The sequence below is a fragment of the Gastrolobium bilobum genome, unplaced genomic scaffold (assembly GCF_033153095.1).
Source record: "Gastrolobium bilobum isolate Gb01-03AN ecotype WA unplaced genomic scaffold, APGP_CSIRO_Gbil_v1 utg762, whole genome shotgun sequence".
NCBI classification, from domain to species: domain Eukaryota; kingdom Viridiplantae; phylum Streptophyta; class Magnoliopsida; order Fabales; family Fabaceae; genus Gastrolobium; species Gastrolobium bilobum.
Window position 1 is genome coordinate 173,334 of NW_026899802.1, and position 17,536 is coordinate 190,869.

The 17,536-nt window shown below is 32.3% G+C and overlaps 1 protein-coding gene across 2 annotated transcripts; it reads left to right on the forward strand.

Annotated features, from left to right (window-relative positions):
• LOC133293630 (acid beta-fructofuranosidase-like) lies at positions 1-4,093 on the forward strand. 2 transcript variants are annotated; one of them, XM_061492217.1, is made up of 7 exons: positions 1-552; positions 1,055-1,063; positions 1,455-2,311; positions 2,424-2,585; positions 2,700-2,935; positions 3,059-3,146; positions 3,271-4,093. In XM_061492217.1, exons 1-7 carry the CDS (start codon positions 111-113, stop codon positions 3,472-3,474), a joined length of 1,998 nt encoding a protein of 665 aa, XP_061348201.1. In that variant the 5' UTR covers positions 1-110; the 3' UTR covers positions 3,475-4,093. The 2 variants fall into 2 exon arrangements, with proteins under 2 accessions (XP_061348201.1, XP_061348202.1); XM_061492218.1 differs by lacking the exon at positions 1,055-1,063.
• The last annotated feature ends 13,443 nt before the right edge of the window (positions 4,094-17,536 follow it).

Consider the following 17,536-nt stretch of genomic DNA (forward strand, 5'->3'; position numbering starts at 1 on the left):
CACTTTCCATGTGATTTTCGCCAATCCAATCTTCTCCTTTTTCACTTCCCAGCCCCACACACACACATAACACTCAGTCATATACTACATCGAATATTTTCCATCAAAGTATGGGGGAAAGTCACAAGGCGTTTTTCCATGACCCTTCTTCCTCTGTTGATGAATCTCTCATTCTTCCATCTTCTTACACTTCCCTCCCCGATGGGCCCCACCCTCGCAACAAAAAATCAAATGATCTTCTTCTCGTCGTTTGTGGGTTGCTGTTACTTCTTTCCGTCGTCGCCTTTGCTGGCTACAGGGCCTCCAACGTACATGGTCCTCATGCTGACGTGTCATTGTCGACACCTGATGAAGAAGAACAGAACACACAAACGGTACCTTCCAAAACATGGCACCCGGTTTCACGGGGTGGTTTGGCGGGGGTGTCGGAGAAGTCCAACATGTTTCTCGCCGGTGAAAATGGAGAACCGGAATCATATCCTTGGAGCAACAGTATGTTAATGTGGCAGAGAACTGCTTTTCATTTTCAGCCAGAGAAGAACTGGATGAACGGTATTATTAATTTTTAGTGATGAATTGTTTTGTTTTGTTTTTTCCTTTCTAGAGAGGTTTAGGGATAATGAGATTTAAAGAACAGATTAATATAGGATATTTTATTTTAATGAAAAAGGTTCTCTAGGAATTTCGTCATGCTTTAGTTGGAAAAGTATCCTTTGGCTATAGTGAACAAAAAGGAAGATAATCAAAAGTGAAAAAGGTATCTTTAACAATGTTTAGCCAAAATAAAAAAAAAATGTTAGCTTCATTATTTAATATTTTATTAAGCTCTTTTTATAGGGTCAAATACAGTCTTGCCGGGATGATTTCTTTTAATTGAAATTGAAAGACAAATTGTGATCGCTTATGAATGTTCATGACAAGTAGTGTGGTGTATTACCAATACCGTTTTTTCTCTTTTATCTCAAGCTAATTCTTTCCTCTCTCTTTTTTTGTTTTGTTGGGGTGACTCTGGCTTGAATTGATGGTGGAATCTGGTTTGCTTGGTTTGCTTCAGATCCTAATGGTAAGGGCCCTTTTAACTTTTCCCCTTGTTTAATGTTTGCTTCAGATCCTAATTTGCACTGACTCATCTGGTTTGCTAATTTTCTTTTAATTTGCTCATTTTTTGGTTGAGTTTACTCCTATAAACATAATGGCATTCAAATACTAGGAACCGTGTATAGCTGGATGGGGCCTATAACAGTTAAATTTGATGTCGACACCATGAATTTTGTTTTAGCAATAAAATGCTAGAAATTAAGTCAGCCCCACAAAATTATTGAGCAAAATCATAAGCAGAGCTGGCTCAGTTTCGCTTTGGTCAAATTACATGTTCTATCTCATTTCAAAATATTATTTAGGTAGTCATCAGTCAGCACCTTCCTGACATGGTTGTTTAAATTTATGTATTTTAGGTCCTATGTACTACAAGGGATGGTATCATTTTTTCTACCAGTACAATCCGAATGGTGCAGTTTGGGGTGACATAGTTTGGGGACATGCTGTGTCAAGGGAAATGATCCATTGGCTTCACCTTCCACTGGCAATGGTAGCTGATGAATGGTATGACGTGAAGGGTGTGTGGACTGGCTCTGCCACCATCTTACCCGATGGTCAAATAATCATGTTATATACTGGTTCCACCAATGAGTCAGTGCAAGTGCAGAACCTTGCATATCCTGCAGACACCTCTGATCCTCTCCTTGTGGACTGGATCAAATACCCTGGGAACCCAGTTCTGTTCCCACCACCAGGCATTGGCTCCAAAGACTTCCGTGACCCAACCACTGCTTGGTTAACCTCTGAAGGAAAGTGGCGCATGACCATTGGGTCTAAGCTTAACAAAACTGGCATTGCCTTGGTTTATGACACCGAGGACTTCAAGACCTACGAGCTTAAGGAGGAAATGCTTCATGCTGTCCCAGGCACTGGCATGTGGGAGTGTGTGGACTTCTTCCCTGTATCTAAGAAGCATGAAAATGGCTTGGATACCTCTGTTAATGGGGCTGAGGTGAAGCATGTGGTGAAGGTGAGCTTGGATGACGATAGACATGATTACTATGCATTAGGGACTTATGATGAGAAAAAGATTAAGTTCATACCAGATGATTTTAAGAACGATGTTGGTATTGGACTGAGGTATGACTATGGTATATTCTATGCATCCAAGACATTTTTTGATCAAAATAAGGGAAGAAGAGTGTTGTGGGGTTGGATTGGAGAGTCTGACAGCGAATACGCTGATGTGACCAAAGGTTGGGCATCAGTTCAGGTATATAAATTTACATATACAACCTTTTTTGTTCTTTTTTTTGTCCTTTTTTTCTTTTCAATGTGTCCATCTGATTTCTAACTCTATTAGCTGTTAAATTTTAATTGTACAGGGTATTCCAAGAACAGTGAATCTTGATCAGAAGACTGGCAGCAACTTAATTCAGTGGCCTGTTGTGGAGGTGGAGAGTTTGAGATTGAGAAGCAACGAATTTAAAAATCTGAAGGCAAAGCCAGGGTCAGTGTTGTCACTAGATATTGAAACAGCTACACAGGTTTGTGTTCATGTTATCAAATTTCTAAAGTTGTAATTCAGAGACATCTAGCTAGACATGAGTAAAAGCAAACTTCAATTACATGACATTATATCTGCCAATTCAATGCAACAGCTGGACATTGTTGCTGAGTTTGAGATAGACAAAGAAGCCCTGGAGAAAATAGCTCAGTCCAAAGTGGAGTACAAGTGCAGCAACAGTGGTGGAGCTGCACAACGTGGTGCCTTGGGACCTTTTGGTCTTCTGGTTTTGGCAGATGATGGACTCTCTGAATATACTCCTGTGTACTTTTATGTCATTAAAGGAAGCAATGGAGATCTTAAGACTTCCTTCTGTTCTGATCAATCAAGGTATTTGACTATCTATTTTTGTTGAACTTGTGTGTGTTTTCTTTGATTGGTTATAAAACACAGAATAAATAACATTATTTTCTGATAAATTCAATTTTGAATTTGTGATATTGTTTTTTGTAGGTCTTCTTTGGCAACGGATGTTCATAAACAAATCTATGGGAGCGTAGTTCCAGTACTTGAAGGTGAAAAGTTGTCCTTAAGAATACTGGTAAGTTGAGTCTTTCAATTTTCTGTGGTTTTCTTGCTTAAATGAGTACATATCTTGTGCACATTATACATAATAAGTATAATGAACTTCAATCTTCACTTAATGTCTGGTTATTATAATTTAGGTGGACCATTCTATAGTTGAAAGCTTTGCTCAAGGTGGAAGGACGTGTGTGACATCTAGGGTTTATCCAACAAAGGCAATCTACGGGGCTGCTAGATTGTTCTTGTTCAACAATGCTACTGAGGCCACTGTCACTGCCTCACTCAAGATTTGGCAGATGAATTCTGCATTTATACGCCCATTCCGTCCTGATCAGAAGAGTTAAAAAAATTTATTTGGAGATTAAAAAAAGAGAAAAAGATTTGTCCTTTACACAAGTTGTGTACTTTTAATTTTAATTTTTAACAATACGCACTACCAGTAGTATAAAAAGATAACTTTTCATATTTTAACTATGTACTACTCGTAGTACATAGTATAAAAAATTAAAACGACACAACTTATATTATTTAAAAAAACACAGACTTTAAAAAAAGACTCGTATTCACAAAGGAAAAGATGTTGGGGCGACAATTTGTTCAAAACAACTATAATACCTTTCTCATCAACCCACCCAACATCATGGGTTTTTGCACAAATCCTATTCCCTCATTTTTGTCCTATTATTATTATTTATTTATTTTTGTATTCGTCCTATTATTATTTTTATGGGAATGTTTGGTTGTACTAAAGATATTGGCAAGATAATCCATTCATTAAAGAAATATAGTGTTAATATTTTTATTAGGATATTCAAGTATGATGAGTCTTACATTAATTGATAATGAGTTAAATAAAATTCACATAAGTAGATGGATTTATAAATTCAATGCCTTAAGATATGTCTTGAATTGAATTTTTTTCCTAGTAAAAATCTTCGTTCTACTAATTTTTTAAGATATTGCTTGAATTAAGACTTTTTTTTTCTTGAATGGAAGTATTATATTTAATTTATGGTATTTTATAGATTTTAACAAGGTTGTTGAATTGCAATACAAAAATATAAATTCAAATTTATCGTGTATCGTTTGGCTAGTTTTTTGTATAGTGTATCATATCAAATTGTAAGATACAAAAATATAATAAAAAATAATTTAAAAATATATAATATACTTAATAGGCTTTAATATTTCTACAGTGAATGTAGATAAGTCATCTACATTCACTCCCAAAACAACGTCGTTTTGGGTTGAAAATTAAAAAATATAATGAAAAAGACTATTATAACCCTGGAATAAATTATAATTACAAAAATACCTTGATTTTTGCCTCAAAACGATATCGTTGTGGGCTCAATGTAGATAACTTATCTACATTGACTGTAAAAAAAAAGTGAACCCTACTTAATATCATATAAATTCAAATTTAAAAAGGATCAAATCAGCAAAATACATAAGTAACTGAAGTGCAAATCAGTTATTCTCGTACTTATCAATCATTAAGACTAATATTATCACTATCAGTGACATAATTAATTCATAATCCTCTTCATTAGTGTAGTCATTTGACTCATTTCCTATTTCTTGTTCAACAATCTGAGGTCTTTTTTCCTTATCATTTTTGTTAGCAATATCATTTTATTTATCAAACATGTTGACATTATCTTGTTCTTGTATGATGATACCTTTACTTTTATCATTCTTGACCGCTTTAAGATTTCGAAGACTAAAAAAATAAAAATATATATTACAAATGTGTATAATTTAGGAACTACCCTATGGGGATTTAATTGCAATAATGAGACGGTTGATATATGAATATTTATATGATATTTGAGTATGAGATGCATAAAACACAATTTTAACTCTCATATTGATTTATTACTTTTAGAATGATATTGATTATACTTGGACTCTTAGAAAAGAATTTTCCAAGCTAATTCTTAAGTTTAGAAAAGCAAATTTCAGAAGAAAAAGCAGCGGAATTTCAGTGTCATTTTGAGTCATGTAACTATGTTAACGAATTTCCCCCAACTAATAACTAGTACAACCAATTTGTGGTAGTTCAGTTGTCGCATGAGATTTAAATAGATGGAGATAAGAGTATATATTCAATCTCCCCCAATACACTTTTGGAAAAGGTTTAAAATCTTAATACTAGATTCGCCTCGAATTGGATTAGTCGCGAAGCGATGAAACGATTGTAATATTTCCAAAAAAAAATAACTACTACAAAATTTAAAGTCTTTGTTATGTTCGTTGTTTGTATTAAACTTTCTTTTGAAGTATCGTCCATCCATGCCCTTAATGTAGCTCACATATTACCAACCAACAATAGTTTCTACATTGTTTTCTTTGATGTATTTGGTAGTTTGAATTTTTTTTAATTAAAACTTTGAAAACAGGAAATAAAATAAAAATATTTTTTATAATTATTAATAAAAACACATTAACTAAAAATAATAAAACACACTTTTATTTTTCTATTTTCTTTTCTGCCTTTCTTGAGTCTTCACAGCTGTTATATGTTTATTTTAGATTCAAATTCGAGATCACTTATTAGTTGATTAACGTGCTTAATAGTCATCATTTTAAAATTCAAATAATAAGAATTAGTAAAGGAGGAAAACAACATATAGGACTTAAGATACGGGCTATTGTTGGGCAAGTGACTTCTTTACAGGAGGATGCGGGAGGGGAGAACACCTAGAGGGGGGTGAATAGGTGTTTCCAATTTTTTTAAAAAACTTTTTCTTAGCAGATCCTTAAATCTGTAAAGTCTAGACAAAGTTGAACAATTAAGCTTTCCAAATAAAGTAGCAATGACATTGTGGAGAGATCTTTAGCTTCATAGATTGCCGAAGCCTTTGCATCTCATTCCTTAGTAAGACATCTTAGAATTTTGTTAAGTAACAGTTCATCATCATGAAAAATATTTAAAGCATTCATTGATGTAACTATATGCTAAGAAGCACCGATACTCCTTAAATTTTTTTTCCAACGTATCGGATACGCGTATCGAAAACGTATTGTTTGATAATCTACATCCTGTATATCGAATAACGTATCGAAAACGCATATCGGTGCTTCATAGACTATATGCATGAAACGTTTTTGCATGTCAAATATAGATTCACCCTCATACATCTCAAAGAGCTCAAACTCTCTAGATAATGCATTTTGTTTAGAACGTTTTACTTCACTAGTACCTTCATGGGTTGTTTCCAAAATGAGCCACATCTCACGTGCGGTCTTACATGAAGATACTCGGTAGTATTCGTCCTTACCAAGTGCTTTAACTATTAAGTTCTTTGCTTTTGAGTTGTATTGGGCTCTCTAATTCTTCTCTAGTGAACTCTGTGTATTTTTTAAGCACACTTTTACCATTGTCATCTAGTCTAATTGGAGGTTGATATCCTTCCTCTACACTATACCAAATTTTAAGATCTACAGACTCAAGGAAAATCTGCATCCTTGTTTTCCAGTAGGGATAATCAATCCCATTGAAAAACGGAGGGCGATGGTTGGAACCACCCTCAAGAGAAATATCATGATGGAAAGAAGCCATAGGATCTTTAACTCTTTGGCAATGGCCAATCACTCAGAGCACGAGGCTCTGATACCACTTGTTAGGCAAGTGGGTTCTTTATAGGAGGATGCGGGAGAACTCCTAGAGGGGGGATGAATAGATGTTTCCAAATTTTTTAAAAACTTTTTCTTAGTAGATCCTTAAATCTGTAAAGTCTAGACAAGGTTGAACAATTAAGCTCAATCTCCAAACCAACTCAATAAGATTGACAGTTATCAATTTATTTTGTAAGTTCAGTCCATATAACAGTCACACAGATATAACAATTTTACTAATTTTACCTTAGATCCCTATATGCCCAAAATGATTTCTATATGATGTATATCAATAGAAAATGTACCTGACCTTTTATTTTACAGAGCAAACGCAGCAACTAGCTTTCTTACTTAAAACAGAAAATGATTAATTTCCAAGTACCAGAATACAGTTTAAGTGATACAACAATTATATCAGAACCAGTAAGGTGCTACAGCACTCTAAAAGTATAACAAAAAATTGCTACAGCAAAAACAATAACAACCCAGAAGCGGTGTTACTTTTTGTCTCAAAAATAGAATATTCAAAAATTAAATCAGAGAGACGAGACACACGATATATCCTGGTTCACACCCACTAAGCCTAAATAGGGTGCTACGTCCAGACTGAAGTTACTGCAGATATTTTATTTATTACAAGTGTACTTGTTTTACAAAAACGCGTCACACAAGCAATCAAACAAAATATCAAAAATCTTTCTGGTGCCTATACTACTCCAAGCTCTAAGAATACCTCAAGCCAAACCTACGGAGTTCACCAACTCCTCTCACACAAGACCTCCTCTCTCCCTAGTGTATTCTTGATGCTCCAGGCCTTGAGACACACTCTCAAGCCAAGCACAAGGTTGTCAACCCACTCAGTTGCACCCACACACCTAGGACAGATTTACAACACACAATTACTCCACTTTAACAACCAACACAGAATTTTTCAGAACTGTAACAAGTGAAATAACCCAAAAATACAGTGTCCTATCACACCAAATATATCACGATAATATCAAACTAAGCTCCATAAATTTATGCTATATGCAGAAAATTAAACAAATGACATATGTATTATAAGAACTCGCACCGTTAATTAAGGTATTTAATTAATTAATTACGAGAAAATAGGAAATGATTCCATAATTGACCCTAATAATTATTATGAGGCTTTAATAATTATAGTGAGTGAGTAATAATGCTGAAAGTCGCTTTTCGGAAGAAAAGTGCAGATACCGGTTCTGCTAGTCGGTATAAATGCGTGCCGAAAAAGTATCCCGAAAAATTATAATAAGTGCATGATAATTACTAGAATAATATGTAGGACTTGTAAAACGTGTTTCAAGTCAAGATAATGAGAACTGGTACTAGAAACCGGTACTGGCTTGGAAAAGCGCGTACCGGAAAAGTGCTCAGAAAATTATAAGAAAAATATGATAAATCTTAGAAAATTATGTAGTTTCATAATCCAAAGTTTGGGATTAAAATGCTAAGCGTAGCAATTAAAGTTAATACTGTGTGTTTAAGTGGCTTGGGCTATAAATACCCATTTTAAGGGCACATAGCCCTAGAAAACAGAATTTTCAGCGTGAGTGTTGGTGGAGGCTGACCAGAATAGTGCCCCATTGCTCTTCCCTTCATTTCTTGGCCAAGTTATCACCTTTGATGCTTGTTCCTTCTTTCTAAACACTTGGTGAGGGTGAGTGCTAGCTTTAAGACTGCTTTGTTGGTCTCTTTCTGAGTGTTGGTGGCTGTGTTGGGCTTGTGAGGGGGCTGAGTTAGTAGGTTGGAGTGTAGAGGTTTTGTTCCTGGTTGTTGAAGCTCCAAGTGGTCATCTTTGGGAAGAAAGGAACCACCTTGTTGTGCATTTTTGTGCACTCCTCCAAGTCAGAGTTTGGGAGCTGGTTGTGAGCTCCAAGAGCACCTCCAACCTCTGTTTTGAGCTTTGGTGAGTTGTACCTACCTTGAGCTTGTGTTTTAATGGATTAAAGGTGTGATCTTTGCATGTTTAAAGGGTTAATTAAGTAACCAACTGGGGTGTGGACCTTAATCAGTATAAAGATGCATGCTTTAACGTAAGTAAGTGTTAAAAATGGAACCTTGGAAGGATATCTTCACGAAATGCATTTTCTGCATTCTGTCGTGAAATATCCGGATATGTGCCCGATGAATATCCGGATATGGGTTTTGAGTATCCGGATAATAGATATCCGGATATGGGATTCTGGATATCCGGATATTGCATATCCGGATATGTACAGTGAGAGATCCGGATATGGCATATCCGGATATGGTCCCGAGGAATATCCGGATATTCTGGGATTTCGAAGAACAGTAGCTGTGTTGTGAGGACAGTAGGCTATTGGGGGTTTGTGGACCCTAGATTGATGAAGTTGAACTTCTGTTTTAATTAAACTAAGTCAGAATCAAGTAATTAAGGACTTATGGCTTGGTACGGAGCCTTAAGACGTTAAACGTAAGGAAAGGCGTTGTCTTTAAGTCTTATGCTTGTGTTGCATTTTTATTGATATAGTATTGGTCCATAACAGATTGTGAATCTGCTGTGTTTGGACTTTGAGCTGTGAACTCTTGGCTTTTGGAGTTAGCTTGCAAGGTAAGCTTTCGTGTCCTCGGTTTAGCCATGTTGTGGTTCCACCATGTCCCATGGGGATATGGTTTATGCATGCTGTGTACATGCTTTTGGATATTTGATATGTTGATTGAACTTTACATGTAATGGCTTTTAATATGCATGTGTTGTTTCATCTTGACGGGAAACCTGAGCATGTAGCGCCATACAAGACGGTGTACCGGGGTGAATGCAAGTGGTACTTGCACGGTGTGTAGGTGATAGACGTATACCTGCACTGTCTCTGGCCAGTAGATTAGTATTGACACACATGGCATGATTATCTGCTGCATTGCATTGTTTTAGAAATGATAAATGATAAACTGTTTTTGAACTTATATTGCACATGTAAGTGAGCTTGGGGTGGAAGATCCTTGAGGACTCACTGACTTACTGAGATTTCTAGATTAGAGATCTTACCCCACGTTTGGGGAATGCTTATTTCAGGATCAGGTAGTATGGGTACTGATGCCTCGGGCGGCAGGAGGCCGGAGCTTAGCTGATTATGTTTTACTGCTTTATGTTAGCATGGCTGGATTTGGATGCTGTTTATGTTTTCCGCCATTTATGATATGTTGTTGTTGAGACTGATGTTGGGCATGTTGCCTTATTTGAGTGAGCATGGGGATTGTCCATGACACTTTCTGTTAGTACTTTTAGATTGGAGTTGTGTAAACTGTTAGATAGTCCGGTCTACGTTGTTGTAGTTCCGTGACTAGAGCCACACTTATATTATCTGTGTTATGAGGTATTTCAGTTAGCTGTTTTATTGCAATTACATACAGGCGATGTTTTATTAATTGATTATTAAGCAAGTTGGTAATGTTAATGGCATCATAATTGAAAAGAAAAAGTAATTCCGCATTTTTAATTAAGCACAGCTTAATACGATATTATGATAACATTACCGGATATATACGGGGTGTTACATGTATCAAAATCTCTACAATTAATGCACAAAGGAGCTTGGATATTACACAATTAATTTTCTAATCAATGGACACCAAGAAATCTTGTTTAAACAAAAAGTATCACAATGAAAATACAAAAATCAGATTCCAAATTTCAACAGTAAATCTTTATACCAATGAACAACTCAAGAGATTTAATAATCAGATTAAACAACTCAAAATCCCTAAAGCATATGAAATAATAGATCTGAAAATTTCAGATTAAATGCTTTAAATCAAAGATTCACAAAGAATTTTAGTTTCTTGAGTATACTGTAAAAAGCCCAAATATTTCAGTTAAAGAACCTCAAAATTTTTCTCCAAAAAAATGTGTAGCCACCACAAGAAAATAAGGAACGAAATCTTTCTCCAAGATGATATGAAAACCGAGAGGTGAGAAAGAGAGTAGAATCAATGCTCCTTTCTTTATTTTTCTCAGAAGATGGAAACTCAAGAAATTGTGAAACACAAAGAAAATTGAAATGTTGAAAATTAGCGCAATAGGACGAAAACGAACTTCTGGAGAACGAATAGCACAGTGCAAATCTCGTGGCTTTTCTTTTTGATTGGTAAAGTGTGTTACCTTTAACACTTTTTACTATTATAAATTATTTTCACACAAGTCCAACGACGTTAAATAGTGTGGCATGCCTGATAATCTTATTTTTCAATTTGGTGAAATCATTAAATGAGTTTTATTATTATATTAAATTTAATTTCACCAACCAACGTCACTTTTTAATTCAAAACTTACTTTTGTTTATTATATTATTATTTTGTTTTCCAAAAGCTAAAATCCACGTAACATGTTTGAAAGCTATATGCAAATTTGTTTACAATTCAATAACTATATTTTTTTATTGTATTGTTTTTAAAAAAAATTAAACCACGTGACAATTTGTGAGACTAAGTAACAAGGCTGATTATTTTTGAAACAACTAATCCACGGAATATAGAAGCTTATATTTTATTTAATTGATTTTAATTTTTGGTCCAGATTTTTTTTATTTAATTTTTAATATGAAATGCATCCAACTAAATGTATGTAATGCAATGATATATTGATATGCATTGGAGCTTAGGGAGATACTATATGATATAATATAGTGTGTAATAAAATTTCTAAAAATACTTAAACACTTGTATCTTCAAACTCCATATTCAATTTAAGACTTTTTGTAAATCTTTTATCATCATTAAAATATATATTCCATAAGACATAGGAGTTCTTCACCTATGCCATTAAACAATGGGTATGAACTTAATTTCTTAGGATAAATCTTTCTTTTTGTCCCCTGCTCCCATGCTAGAGGACGAACCAATTGGTCAATCTTGGTCCAACGTAATTAAAAGTAATTAAATTTTCTTTTTGCCTTTATTATTTTCAGTAGTACATAAATTCTCAAACAAAAAAAAAGCAGCAAGAGAAAAGAAAACAAGAGGCGGTGTTTGTATATTTTCAGTTAGAATTTTTTTATGATTATAAAAAGACCTCTTGATTTTTATTTAATCTCTTACGTTTTAAATTATTAAAAAAATAACGAAAATAACTTTTCTTAAATTTTACTGTTTCTTTTACAAAATTTAAAAAAAATAAATATAATAAAAATAATTTAATATTTTTGAATTATTAATGAATATATATTAACCAAAAAAAAAATTAGGCATCCTTTAAGTGATTAGGAAAAGAAAGGCTCGCAACGGCAAGAGCTGCTAGAAGCTCTCTATGTTCCAACTTCCAAGTACAGGTAAACTCGAAGAACAAAGGCATCTTGATATTCAATCAATTATCTTTTTCTTATTTATATTTAGACTCGAAAAATTTTACACGAATAATATTATTTACACAAACACATATTTACACATATACTAGCTCTTATACATTGCACGAGAATTTTAAATTTAGGTAAAATTTAAAAAATATAAATTAAAATTGAAAATATTGAAATAAATGTTTATAATTATAAAATATATGTTTTTAACTCAAATAGAATTTAAAGAATGTATGTATAAAAAAAAGAATTTAAAGAATGTATATTAAAATAAATACTTATAAAATTATAAAAAAAAACATATACATTGTCGATTTAAAATAGTTTAAATTCAAAAATTAAGATAACAAAATCAAAAATAACATGTATCATTCTTTTTGAGAGAGTAAATTAAAAAGTAAATTACTCTCAACGAAATATACTCTGATTTAATATAAAGTAGTGGGCGGAGCTAGGGGTGAAACTGGTCGGGTCGGCTTACATGGGCCTACGGCTCGGCCTACGTCAGGCCAGACCTGACCTAGTATATTTCGTAAAATAGGCCGGGCTTGAGCCTTGAAAAAACTTGTTTAATAAAAAGGCCGTAGGCCCACTTTCACAAGACTTGCCCTATATTGTACTATTTATTTTAAATAAAATAAAATAGAATAAGTATGCCTTGAAGAAAAAATAAAAGATATAAATTTAATCAATAGAGAAGGATCCATTTACAAATTTTTTTTACAAATTACACTATTTACCCCCGGGAGAACATAGTGTAGTTTGGAAGAGTTTGTAAACAAAAAGTTTGTAAATATAACCCTCCCCTTAATCAATTGCAATTATTTATAACTTAATTATATTTGATTTTATTTTAATATGAATCTGACTTTATTCCTTATGTAGGAGGAACCAACATCTCAAAATATTAGATTGCGTATATAAATATATTAAAAGATTTTTGGGAGAGGTTATATTTACTACAAACATCATGAAGTATTTGTTGGATTCATGTAGTTATTTTAATTTACATAGTATGAATTTATTTGTTGGATATGATGAAATATATGTTATTTAGTTTGAGCATTTTACTTTTGAAAGTGACTTAAATGCAGATTGTATGAGTTTTGTTGTGATTCATGATTCTGTTTGCACATTGAAATTATGATTTTTGGTTTAACAACAGAATTTGAGTATTTTGTAAAGTTGATTCGTGATTCTGCTTGGAAGTTAAAAATTAACAGGCTAACGGGGTATGCCAGACCATTTGTTTTTTCATAAGTGGGCCAAGCCAAGCTAACAGTTAGATTCGTACTAGGTTTGGGCAGACCAAATTGAATTTTTTTTGCGTAGACTTGAGTTTTTCGAGGCAAAACTTGGCCCAACCCAACCCACTTTCACCCTTAGGCGGAGCAGCTCCAATTGAAAGATAAAGAGCAAATTTTAATGTAATTTTTTTTTAAAGTAATTAATAATTTAATTTTTTTTAATAAAAAATGTTGCTAAATAGTAAGAAAGTCATGTCTTAAGTACAAAGAGAGTACAAAATGTTATTAAGAGTGGTAACTATCTTTTTATATATATATATATATATATATATATATATATATATATATATATATATATATAAAAGAATAGAATAACTCATATCTGTCTAATATTTATTATTATTATTATTATTTTGGTATCCTAATATTTATTATTTAATCACAAATAATTTTACCTTTTTTACATACATTTATGTTTTGTTTATGTCACTTTATATATATAGAAATCGATGGTTTTGGCACCAAGAAGTATCCTTTCCAAAAGTCAATATCTACAATAAAAACTTAAAAACTATTTATTACATGAGAAACAAAATTATATTGATGCCTTCCATAATATTTTTGAATATTTTTTTAAATTTTTTTATTCTAGATCATACTGACTTACATCCATAGTCTACAATGTTACACAATTATATTGATGCCTTAGCATAATATATAATTCCAAATTAATTTACTGATTAGGTGGAAACAAAATGTGCATTTGTTTAGGTTGTTGCAATTGAATTTAGAAAGTTTGCATGGGACGTTACTATCTAGAAAATTAAGTTTGCATGGGACGTTACTATCTAAAAAATTAATTTCTTGAAAAATAGTTTTTTATTTCAAAATATTAAATTGCTTTTTTGGACTGACAATTTCAAATTTTAAATATATATTGCTTTGCTCATTACATTGATTTATTTAATTAAAAATGACGAATTTATGACTGAGTTTTTTTTTGTGTGTGGCTATTTCACCTTTTGCTCCTCATTAATTATTTAATAATCATTTTGCCCCTCATTCAAAACTATCTACCACACTGTCCCTCTTTAATCGATTAAGTCAAAAATTTAATCGATTAAATGGTCAAAATAGGAAAAAATCATTGACTTGAAGATTTAGTCGATTAAATCTCCCTATTTAATCGATTAAATCTCCCATGCATAAGGTTGTTCTTCTGATAAAGAGGAAGATTTAATCGATTAAGTTGAAGATTTAATCGATTAAATCGACCATTTAATCGATTAAATATTCAATTTAGTCGATTAAAGAGAGACATATTGGTAGATAGTTTGCAATAAGAGACAAAATAGTTATTAAATAATTAATGAGAGGCAAAAGGGTGGAAAAACCGTTTTTTTTTCCCACGCAAACCTGAAGATTATTATTAGTTCATTTGAAGCCAACCTTGGTCCAATCTTTCACCTCAAGTTTGGTATGTGGTACGAATGTTTAAATTCCTAGAAAACACTAAAAAAAAACTCATAATTATTCAAATGACATTAACTTATAATCTATCACTTGACAATTTAAGATTTAACATGAGTTTTTTATTAATGAAATTCATTGCATATAAACGTTTTTTTTTTAATTTAACAACCGAGAAAAATCAACATGTGTTGAAAGAAAATAATTAGAAACAATTCAGACCATTTCGATAAAAAACCAAATGAAATAATTTTTTCTTTTTTCTAATAAATCTAAATTCTTCTTAAAATATATCTTTTTTCTTTTTAAGAAAATAATATCTTTTTTTTCTTTTATATGAGTTTCCTTATTACTTGGACCCAATTCCCATTTTTATTTCTAATAAAAGTGTACACACTTAATTTTGTCCATACATTTGGACAAACTTTAATTTTTATCATTATATTTTCCTAATACACAAATGAAATTAATAAATTGTAATTTCTTTTGTGCATTGCAGCTTTCGGATCCCCATGATGAGTTCAGGGCCCAGCGGTTATTGGATCAAACAGCCCAATAGTCTCATCAATTGCTATATCTCCCGTAAGCCCCATAAGGCATTAAGAAATTAGGCAAACACAAAGAAGGAAGTTGACTTGGACCTGTAGTGCTACACGTTGATCCACATTTGAAAATAGACAACATGAAAATGGAAATAACAAAAGAAAGCTAACGCGTTTTAAAAAAAAAAATCGTGAAAGCTTATTTTCATTTCATATTAATAAATCATTTCTTTATTTGGAGTTCGTGTCTTTACTGATAAAAATATTTTAAAGAAAGCTGTTATTAAATTGTGAGTGAGGCCGGCAACTTTATAAAATTTGTATCAATTAAATAAAAATATCTGAAATTACACTAAAAAAATATAAAACATAATTATTCCAATAAATAAAAAAGTCAATTACGAGACAACTCATGAATACTCACGTATAATGTGGCCTGCAAATACGGGTAATCATAACCCGCATGAATTGTGGGTTAGACAGATTAATTCACAAACTGTAACCTATTTACTCAGCCCTAATCATACTCTTCTGAGGGGCTGTTTTTTTTTTCAATCGAATGCCTAGGAAGGACTTTAAATGTATACAAAAATCAAAGATTAATATATTTTTTTTGTTGTACATTGAAAGATTAATCTTTTGGCTAAGAAGCATTACAACATAGATATGATATGGTCCAAACAGTTGGTATTTAATGAACACTTGATTTGGTTCACTTTCCATGGATGTTGCCACTTGTCAAATTAGAATAGTATTATCATTCCCACTGCCCAGCTTTACACTCTGTTGTCCAATGTCGACAACGTTTTATTATTTTTATTTTTTTTGGTAATCTGTCGACAACGCTTTTAATTGCATTTCAATCATAACAGCGTGGGAGGTGGCTTCAATTCCTGCTCTTCCTTGCAAGAGTGAAATATATATTTAGTTTAAAACTTGAACGCAATCAAATTTTTTTGAAAAGAAAAAAAAACAAACACACACATATATATATATATGGTATTAATGTTTCTACAGTAAATGTAGATAAGTTATCTATATTCACTCTCAAAATGACGTCATTTTAGGTTGAAAAATTAAAAAAATATAATGAAAAAGACTATTATAATCCTGAAATAAATTATAATTACAAAAATACCTTGATTTCTGCATTAAAACGACGTCATTTTGGGTTCAATGTAGATAATTTATCTACGTTGACGGTAGAAAAAGAGAACCCTATATATATATATATATATATATATATATATATATATATAGGGAAAAGTTATACTTACTACCTATTTTTCTTACTACTTGTTACTACCAAATCTTAACCGTTGATTTCCGTTTATTTAACGGTTAGAATTTATTGCAAATTAAAAATTAATTAATAAGTATGATCCCATAAATTGCAACTGTTAGATTGACGAAAATCAACGGTTAAGATTTAGTAGTAACAAGTAGTAAGAAAAACAGGTAGTAAATATAACTTCTCCCATATATATATATATATATATATATATATGTTTCATTTAATCTCATGATGCATGAGAGAAAATCTCTTATATTGTAGACACGCATGTGGTGGGGCCCGCCATTTACAAAAATTAAAAAAAGAGTCACGATTTTCGATGGGTCTATAGGAGCTAAAATTAATGTTACTAAAATCGGCCCGATCATTGATACGGTCGAGGTATCGGGTCACTGGTTCAACTAGTGAGTCAGTGGTTCAACCGCATGACCCGGTAATTATATGCAATTTTATAATTTATATTAAAAATTTATAAACATACTCGAATATCTAAATAAAATAATAAAAATTTCAAATATTTTAATACAAAAAATAATAAATCACATATTATTATCAAACAAAAATATAATGATCGTGATACAGGACTTTAGGTTCATAAAACGACATCTCTAATTATAAATTAATTCAAAATTTTATGCATAGTACATAATTGAGATAATATTAGTGTTGTAGGTACGTAACTTATGTAAGTCAATAAGCAAAAAAAATATTCAAATATGGCTATTATGATTTTTCTTGAAAAAAACAAAAATTTGGAATTTTTTTTTTGGGACCGGGCCGGGTCACCGGTTAACCGACCGGGTCACCGGCTTTTATAAAAATCGGTCGGGTCGCACCGGTTCTGATGCATGGCCGGTCCGTTGCTTCAACTGAACCGGTTATATGACTGGTTTACT